The 10201-nt window shown below is 44.7% G+C and overlaps 1 protein-coding gene across 1 annotated transcript in view; it reads right to left on the minus strand.

Annotated features, from left to right (window-relative positions):
* The window catches only part of LOC121275902, a 46537-nt gene extending 37148 nt beyond the window's left edge, over nucleotides 1–9389 (minus strand). Inside the window, 5 exon segments of the mRNA XM_041183717.1 lie at nucleotides 95–266; nucleotides 799–992; nucleotides 5660–5812; nucleotides 7501–8243; nucleotides 9163–9389. Of these exon segments, the coding sequence (XP_041039651.1) occupies nucleotides 95–266; nucleotides 799–992; nucleotides 5660–5812; nucleotides 7501–8243; nucleotides 9163–9389 (1489 nt within the window).
* Between the last annotated feature and the right edge of the window lie 812 nt (nucleotides 9390–10201).

The raw sequence follows: 10201 nt of genomic DNA on the forward strand, positions 1-10201 counted from the left end.
AATGGTCTTATCTCCTCGAATATTGGTGAATCTGACCACCCTTACAATATTATGTCTCAGACTCTTGACAGAATTGGGTCTTTATTTGTCCAACTTTTAATCTTCTTCACGCATACTGGTGAAGAATCCAAGAAATTCAACACAAGTACAGCTTCTTGTGGTACAAGAGCATGTCGAATGCTCCCTGGTAATGGGAGACAACTGAGTGCGTCTGCATTCAAGATATTTATCCCAGATGATGCCTGAAGGTGTGTACTCGTGTCCAGCTAGAATTAAAGCCCATTGTTGAATTTGTGCTGAAGCAATGCCTTATCTTCACTGAATAACTCTAACGGTAGCTTGTGATCTGAGACAACATTGAAGTGTCAACTGTGCAGATATTGATGGAATTTTGTTACTCCAAATATTACTGATAAACCTTCCTTTTCAAGTTATGAGTAACCCTTCTCGGCTGCCGAGAGGATTCTGGAGACATAGCCATTGGCCTTTCGGAAGCATCTTCCATTCCATGGGACAATAGAGCTCTCACACCTTAAGATGCACCACAAGTTAATGTTAATTATTTTAATGGGTCGTAATTTAATAGCAGACAAGATGAGTGTAATACCTTCTTGATTTTTAAGGCTTCTTTTTATTGCACCTTCCATGACCATCAATGATTCTTTTCCAGTAAGAAGTGTAAAGGGGCTAACACTGTAGAGACATTTGGCAAGAAGCGACAGTAATAATTTATCAGGTCCAAAAAGACTTGGGTTCAGTGACACTGGTAGGAAAGGGTGCCTCCTTGATTGCCCTGACTTCCTCCACCACTGGATGCAACCCCTGGGCGTCCACTTGGTGACCCAAGTAAGTGACTTCAGTCGCTTGAAAAATGCACTTCTCTTTCTTCAATCGTACACCAGTTTCCAAAAATCTCCTTAAAACCTCTTCTGGGTTGGCCAAATGCTCAGTTTCCATTGATCGTGTGATCAGGATGTCATCCAGGTACAGTACTACTCAGGGAAGTTCTTGTAATAGGTTTTCCACGGTCCTTTGGAAGATTGCACGGGCAGATGATACACCAAAGGGCGGGCATGTATATTGGTACAGGCCCTTGTGTGTGTTGATGGTTACATACCCTCGACATATGCTGTCCAGCTCTAGCTATTGGTATGCATGGCTCATATCCAGTTTGGTGTAGAATTTTCCTCTGGTTAGTTTAGTTTACAGACCTTCTATCCTTGGGATAGGATGTTTGTCTAATTTGGCAGCCTTGCTCACAGTTAATTTGTAATTTCAAATGCAAATGGTTTGAACTGGTTTCATTACCAGGACCATGGGCACTGCCCATCCTGAAAACTGGACTGGTTGTGTGATGCCCAGCTTCCCTAAGTGGAGCAATTCTGCATCCACCTTCTCCTTTAGGATGTAAGGTACAGGTCTGGCCTTAAAGAACAAGGGAGTTGGCTCCAAATTGACATATATTTTTCTTGTAGGCCTTTGATTTTTCCCAATTCACTACGAAATGTGCTGTTGTATTTTCTTCGCAGTTCAGGAATTCCTCCTGTTCTAACTTGAAAAGTTTCTGAAGAGTTAAGCTTTGCAACCAGTCTCAGCCTAAGAGATTAGTTCCTTCACCTGTTACAATGATCATCAGAAGCTGGGCTATCTGTGGACCATAGTGCACAGGCACGGTGGCGATGCCTTTTACCTGTATTGCCTCTCCAGTGTACGTCTTCAGTTTGCTTCAGATCCAGTGGCTGGGTACCTTCATTTAGGTATTTATATGTGTGTCCTCCCACCAATGTGGTCAAGGCTCCCGTATGTACCTCCATGACTCGAGGCTTCCCATTCATTTGAAGAGTGAGGGTGATTGGTTCAGTTTTGAATGCTTTGACAATGTACAGGGAATAGATATCAGTATCAGCAGCTTCTGTTTCTGTCATATTGTGCACTTCAATCATCTTGGTCTGCTGTCCGATGGGCTGTCTCGATTTTGCCCTGCATTGCTTTATTACACGATTTTTTTTGTTACAGTAGTGGCATTCAGCCTCTTTAAATCTGCAGGTTTCAGATACATGGTTACCCCCCAGTCAATAACAGGTTAATTTCTGAATCTCTGGTGAGATGTTCCCAGCATGTCTTTTCGTTTTTTGAGCAGTAGGGACTGTCTCCCGTCTCTCACTTCACGGCTGTCTCTCTGGCTTTCCTGCCATGCCTGGTGGTCAGTTCCCACCCCAACTGAAGAACAGTGTCATGTTGCACACTCAGCAGAGCCTGCGAGTCCCCCTCTCATTGCTAGCCCTATTTCCATGACACGCTTCAGATCAGCATCGACTTCTGCGAGTAAATGGTGCTGAATGGTGTCATCGTGTACACTGCAAAGCAAACGATCTCACAACATGTCATTGAATGTATCTCCAAAGCTGCAGTGCTCAGTCGACTGTTTTAACTTCACGATATAAGTTGCGGTTGACTCACCCAGAACCCTTACTCTGGAGGTGAACTTAAATAACTGCATAATTACAGATGGCTTTGGCTGAAAATGTGTCTTCATGAGGTCTACCAGCTCGTTAAAAGATTTAGAATTGGGTGCATTTTGGACTGTCAGACTATGGATGAGGTTACTCAGCAGGTCTGGCAGCATCGGCGGAGAAGAAAAGAGTTGACGTTTCGAGTCCTCATGACCCTTCGACAGAACTTGAGTTCGAGTCCAGGAAAGAGCTGAAATATAAGCTGGTCCTGGACTCGAACTCAAGTTCTGTCGAAGGGTCATGAGGACTCGAAACGTCAACTCTTTTCTTCTCCGCCGATGCTGCCAGACCTGCTGAGTTTTTCCAGGTAATTCTGTTTTTGTTTTGGATTTCCAGCATCCGCAGTTTTTTTGTTTTTATATGGATGAGGTTATGTGTCTGGCTCCCGCAGGCACTTAAAGGAATTGCTTTCTGTTTCTCCTCTCCTGTCATTTCATTTGCCATGAAATAAAAACTCAGGCACTCTATGAACTGGCTCCAGTCCCCCATGGACAAGTCCTAAGGATTGATTAGGCTGAAGAGTGGCATGACTGGTGAGTATACTTTTCTTTCGTTCCTTAAGAATTGATGTACCCACATGCATGAGGTGAGCTGCAGCATGGTGAGTTATTTATCCTCATTGCCAGATGTAAAAACTTTGTATTCCGAACAGATTTCTTACTTGAAACAGGTAACTTTTATTTACAGAGCTCTTGAAGAAGCCACATGCTTGAACCAGGTCCATGACTAGAAAACCCCACCCCTACGATTACCTACATTTAGGGATAATTCGTTAGTACGATCATGTGACCCCTAAAACTGTAGGAATGGTTTTAGCCACAATCACTTCACTCCCATAAGGCAATATCCCTATTGTCGAGGTCCACAGAAGCTGGCCCAGGTTCGGGAGGAAAGTAACATCCAGCATGTAGCTGGAGCACCCACCTTCCAGGAGAAAGCAGCCTGCTTAATTGACAGCCCATTCACAACTTTTCACTCCCTCCACCACTAACACACAGTAGCAGCAGTGTGTTCCATCTACAAGATGCACTACAGAAACTCACCAAGGCTCCTCAGACAGCCCCTTCCAAACCAACAATTGCTACCATATAAAAGGACAATGGCTGCAGACCATTGGAAACACCACCACCTGGAAGATCCTCTCCAAGCCTCTAACCATACTGACTTGGAAATATATCATCGTACCTTCACTGTTGCTGAGTCACAATCCTTCCCTAACAGCACTATGGGTGTGCCTACACTGCAGGGACTGCAGCAGTTCAAGAAGGCAGCTCACCACCACCTTCTCAAGGGCAATTAGGGATGGACAATAAATGCTGGCCTAGTCTGTGACACCCATACCCTGTAAATTAATTTTTAAAATACCGCCACACAGTTCTTGGGAAGATGAAGTCCTGTTTTCGCATGGAGGACACGCTCCATCATGTTTTATGGCACTACCATTGCACCAAGTGGGATAGATTTTGAACAAGTCTAGCAATTCAAGACTGGGCATGCATGAGTTGCAATGGGCCATCAACAGCAGCAGAATTGAACTCAACCACAATCTGTAACCTCATGGCCTGGCATGTCCCCCAATCTACCATTACCATTAAGCCAGGGGATCAAACCTGCTTCAATGAAGAGTGCAGGAGGGCACACCAGGGGTAACACCAGGCATACATGAAAATGGGGTGTCAATCTGGTGAAGCTATAACACAGGACTACTTGGGTGTCAAACTGCATAAGCAGCAAGTGATAGACAGAGCTAAGTGATCCCACAACCAACGGATCTGACCTAAGTTCTGCAGTCCTGCCACATCCAGTCGTGAATGGTAGTGGGCAATTAAACAACTCACTGGAGGAAGAGGCTCTACAAAAACCCCCATTCTCAACAATGGAGGAGCTCAGCATATCAATGCAAAAGACAAGGCTGAAGCATTTGCTAAAATCTTCAGCCAGAAGTGCCAAGTAGATGATCCATCTTGGCCTTCTCCAAAGGTCCCCAGCATCACAGATGCCAATCTTCAGTCAATTCAATTCAATCTGCATGACATGAAGAAATAGGGAAGACACTGGATACTGCAAAGTCTATGGGCCCTGGCAATATTCTGGCAATAGTACTGAAGACTTATGCTCCAGAACATGCCGCACCCCTAGCCAAGCTGTTCCAGTACAGCTACAACAAAGTGGGAAGTTGCACAAGGATGTCCTGTACACAAAAAGCAAGGCAGATCCAGCTGACCAATTACAGCCCTGTCAGTCTACCTTCGATCACAGTAAAGGAAGGGGTCATCAATAGTGCTATCAAGTTGAACTTGCTTACCGATAACCTTCTCACTGACACTCAGTTTGGGTTCTGTCAAGGCCACTCAGCTCCTGACCTCATTACAGATTTGGTTCAGACATGGACATAAGAGCTGAACTCCTGAGGCAAGGTGAGAGTTACTGCCCTTGACGTCAAGGCCGCCTTTGGTGGAGTGTCTGCATCAAAGAGCCATAGCAACACGAGTCAGGGGGAAAGCTCTCTGATGGTTTGAGTCATACCAAGCACAAAGGAAGGTGGTTGTGCTTATTGGACATCATTCAGCTCATTTCCAGAATACAATTGCAGGAGTTCCTCAGGATAGTGTCCTCAGCCCAACCATCTTCAGCTACCTCCTCAATGACCTTCCTTCCCTCATGAGGTCAGAAGTGGGGATGTTCACTGATGGTTGCACAATATTCCATTCACAACTCCTCAGATACTGAAGCAGTCCATATCCAAATGCAGCAAATCCAGGTTGGACCATATCCAGGCTTGGGCTGACAAGTGTCAGGCAATGACATTCTCCAATGAGAGAGAATCTAACCATTGCTCCTTGACATTCAATGACATTACCATCGCTGAATCCTCGTTATTCTAACTTCAGTTACTGTGTGGCAATACAGACCCAAACTCTTCTACCTGCCAAAAATATGGCCACTATCATAGCCAACTCCACACATTGTGTTAGCATCTCCTCAGCCCCAAATGGAGTGTGGATAGCAATACACAAAGTGAGATGAAGCATAGTGGCTCCCTGAGGGGTGGAAGCAGCCATCTCTTTGGGTCTGCAGTTATAATTTATCTTCAGAGCTGAAGGCTCCGCACGTTCTAATACTCTATCAGATTGAGGAATGTTTACTTCTCTCTGCTGATGAGAGTACAGATGTGCTAATGGGTAAGAAAAGCACATGGAGCAGCCTGACCCACATGGCATCGCTTTGGTGAGCCTCTTCCTCTTTCTCTGGCAATATCCTGCTACGGGTAACTCCCACTGGAAAACCCACGGAAGCAGCTGAGGAGGGCAAAGAAAACTATTAGACAAAGGCTCATGAGAACCGAAGTTCCAGGAGAAATAATTTTAAAGTTTTAAAAAAACTTAATATAGACTTAAAATGGTTGAATAAATCTTACTTGCTAAGCTTCTTAAAATCGGACAGCCCTGAGGCCCACGTCTATGAGTTATATCAGAACTGAGCACACACAGTAAGACAATAATGCAGAAAATATTCATACTGCTTTTATGTATAATTATCAAATTTCTTCTTATAATACAGGATCTTGTGCTGCTCCCAGGAGTGAGAAGCCAGGAAGTTGGGGGATCTTAATTGAACGGGAGGGAGATCAGTTTCCCAGCTGTGGGATGAACTTTTGCATTAAGTTCAGGGAAGTTTGAAGGAGTGTCGAGCTTCCCGACGGCTGGAATCGGGAAGCACGGTTGGCTGCATCTGTCCCTTGGAGGCCTCAAGGTGGCAGTCAGGGGGCAGGGGAGCTACAGGTCCACTACATGCAATGTGATGTGATGGGCATTTACAGAAAGAAGCACGAAATTTCACACAGATTTCTCCCCCATTACCCCCTACCCCTAACCCCCAGGACAAAAAGGTGAAAGTTGAAAAATGGGACATTTGAACTATTTTTAGGAAATTGTCTGGACACCGGGAGAGTTAATGAGAAACCAGGACTGTCCGGCAGAACCAGGATGTCTCATCACATTCGAGATAGGGAAGATCAAGGGGTAAAGGCGTTGGGACACAAGCATTTTAAATTTGAGACTACATGTGGAACACTGTTGTACACTACTAGTCTTCTTATTTAAGGAAGGATGTAGATGTATTAGAAGCAGTTACTAAACTAACACCAGGAATGGACAGGTATCTTATGGGGAAAGGTTGGACAGGCTTGGCTTGCATCCACTGGAGTTCAGACGAGTGAGAGATGACTTGATTGAAACAATAAAGATCCTGAGGGGTCTTAGTAGGGTGGATGTGGAGAGGATGTGGAAGGATCTAGAACCAGGGGTCACTGCTTAAAATAAGGGATCCACCATTTAAGACAGAGATGAGAATAAATTTTTTCTCTCAGAGGATAGTGAGTCATTGTAACTCCCTTCCTCAAAAGGCAGTGAAAGTAGAGTCTTTGAATGTTTTCAAGGCAGAGCTAGATAGATTCTTGATAAAGAAGGGGGTGAAAGGTTATCGGGTATAGGCAGGAGGGTGCAGTTAGATCAGCCAAGACCTTATTGAATGGCAGAGTAGGCTTGAAGGGCTGAAATGCCTACTCCTGCTCTTAGTTCGTATGCTCATATGTATGTATGAGACTTTTCCGAATACAGAGTTAATACAGCGGACACAACGGTAAATGTTGAGTGGGCCTTTGCACGAGTTAGAGATCTGAATGAGCCTTAGTTTATGGATATGGGTTTGACTTTCCATTTGACCATTCACTCATCAGTATTCAAAACTGAATTTGTAAAGTTTAAAGTAAACTTATCTTACAAGGAATAAGAGATGTTTCTAATATTTTGGGGAGAATTGTTCTGAATATTGAAAGATTAAATTCCATGAATGCAATCGTGTTGAGGTATCGGATCTCGTGCCTACAGGCGGGAAGGCATCTGTGTACGCCACGCGCCCTTCCTGCCTCCAAACCTGCCTCCAGTGAGGGCACAAGATTCTGCCTCAACTCTCCGCCACCACTCACAATTGAAATTTTGCACCAGTTCTTCATAAACCTTTTCATAATGTTGTATTTCCTCCTCTATATGTCCAGCTGCTTCATGTATCTTTTGAGCAACTTCAGTCTTACTTCCTTTGTGAAGTTCCTGTGCATCCTTCACTAAAGCATAGATATCCCAAAACATGAGGAGCCCTGACAGAATTCCTGAAACAGCTTTGAATGCTTTTAAAGCATGTCTGGTCGCTGCTGAAGTCACTACAGCAATAGTATTCAAGGATTTGCTGAATGTCTGAGTTCCACCAATCAGTAAGCATTTTGGTATATTTTTCACTCTGCCTTCAATCAATTATTCAATTATATGGTGGACCTGATTTAAACTGTTAGACATGGCTTTGCTGTCTTTTTCATATTGTTCTATGATCTCTCTCACTCTTTTCTGTTTAACCTTTTGTATAACATTATCAGTGACAGTGGCTCCAATGTTAGTGGCACCACCAGCTGCACCCACACCAATTCCCATGGCAGTGAGGACCAATGAGGCACCAAATGTGAAAGGAGAAGCAATTAATCCAGCAATGCTGAGAATTCCTCCTACAACACCTGCAGAAGACCCTGTGATATTCGCAATTGTGGCATCTTTGTGACGCTTGTCAATGCCATCCACAATCTCTCGTAGCTCCTTGCTGTAACCTTCCATCCGTAGTTGAATCTTGGGGTATCTCATTAGAAAGTCTTTGATATAATTTGGATCATATTCAATCGCTTGCCTGTAAAATTGAAAACACATTTCCTTAATTAACTTGTTTTGATACGTCATAGAAACATTGACCAACACAAACAATGCACATCAAACAGAAAGCAAACTGCAGCTTTTTTTTATTCATTCACAGGATGTGGGAGTCACTGGTCAGACCAATATTTATTGCATTTAGTGTTGGATGCAAGCTACTATATGTGGGAAAGGTACAAGAATAGAAAACATTCATTAATTATTTTTTTATTCGTTCATGGGGTCTGGGCGTCGCTGGCTAGTCCAACATTTAATGTCCATCCCTAGTTGCCCTTGAGGAGGTGATGTGAGTTGAACCGCTGCAGTCCATGTGGTGTAGATACACCCACAGTGCTGTTAGGGAGGGAGTTCCAGGATTATGACCCAGTGACAGTGAAGGAACGGCGATATATTTCCAAGTCTGGATGATGAATGGCTTAGAGGGGGCCTTACAGGTGGTGGTGTCCCCATCTATCTGCTGCTCTTGTCCTTCTAGCTGGTAGTGGTCGTGGGTTTGGAAGGTGTTGTCTCAGGAGCCTTGGTGAATTACTGCAGTGCATCCTGTAGATGGTACTCACTGCTGCTACTGTATGTCAGTGGTGGGAGGAGAGAATGTTCGTGGGTGAGGTGCCAAACAAGTGGGCTGCTTTGCTCTGAATGGTGTCAAGCTTCTTAAGTATTGGTGGAGCTGCACTCATCCAGTTTAGTTTTGGATCAATGGTTGATAGTGGAAGTTTCATCAATGATAATGCCGTTGAATGTCTTGGGTGCGATGATTAGATTCCCTTATCATTAATCATTTTGCAGTTTCACCCTCTACAAAAACAGTGTTGGGGGTACCATTGGGCAATTCGCCTGTGCCCATTGGGGGCACCGCCCCAAAGATGGTATCCTTCCTTAGACCCTCTCTTCCTGACCTCTCTAACATGAACCCCCCCAATCCCTTCCCTGCTATCGTAGGGATCACAAAAACATGCCAGCCCAAATTCCCTGGATTCACCTTCAATCCAGGAGACATCTTCAGTTCTTCCCAGGACTCCTTGTAGTCCCAAAGGTGGCCACTACTGTGTTTTGACATTACTGGGACTACCTCCCTGATGCGGCAGAAGTCCAACGCTTTCCTCATGAAGGCCGCGCCTAGCATAACACTTCTAACATTTTCAACACGAGTTGGGGTGGGATGGGCTGCTCACTGCGGGCGATACCTAAGCCTGGGGGAAGGGGTTGGAGGGGGGGCATTGTTGCCAATGACTCACCTCATGAATCTGAGTGTCCAGAAAGGAGGCAGCCCTCCCTGCAACCCACTGGGAGGCCACCAGGGGATATCATGGCACTCTCCTCATGTGGTGGAGGGAACATCCAGCCACTGTTAAGAGGCCATTAGAGGTGGGAGGATGTCCTTTTTTGGAAACTTAAGTAGATGGGCCACCTGTTACCTGTCCTGCCACCAACAACATGGCATGGTGGTCATTAAAAACTCAGGCATGTCACTCTTTTCCTTCTTGTGCCATTTTGCCAGCCTTCTCATCTCTCAGCCTGGCCCCAAAGCTCCTGTAAGATTCTGCCCTTAGATCGTCAGTCCCATGCATGGTAAAGGCTGCATATTATTTCTGAGTTGTTTAAATTTAATAGGCCAAATGCCTTTAGTCTTCCATACTTTTGTTCAAATGTTGTGGGCTGGACTTAATTTTCTCAGAAGTACAGTTTTGGCTTCCTTACCTAAGAAAGTATATAATCCCATTGGAAGACTTCACAGAAGGTTCACTCAACTGATATCTGGGATGAAGGTGTTAGCTAATGGGGAAAGGTTGGACAGGCTCGGCCTGAATCCATTGGAATTTAGAAGATTGAGAGATGATCTTATGTGAACATATAAGACCCTGCAGGGCCAGAGCGGGTGCTGAAAGGATTATGGCAGAGACTGGAACTAGGGGACACACGTTAAAAATAAGGAGA

The sequence above is a fragment of the Carcharodon carcharias genome, chromosome 1 (assembly GCF_017639515.1).
Source record: "Carcharodon carcharias isolate sCarCar2 chromosome 1, sCarCar2.pri, whole genome shotgun sequence".
Classification (NCBI taxonomy): domain Eukaryota; kingdom Metazoa; phylum Chordata; class Chondrichthyes; order Lamniformes; family Lamnidae; genus Carcharodon; species Carcharodon carcharias.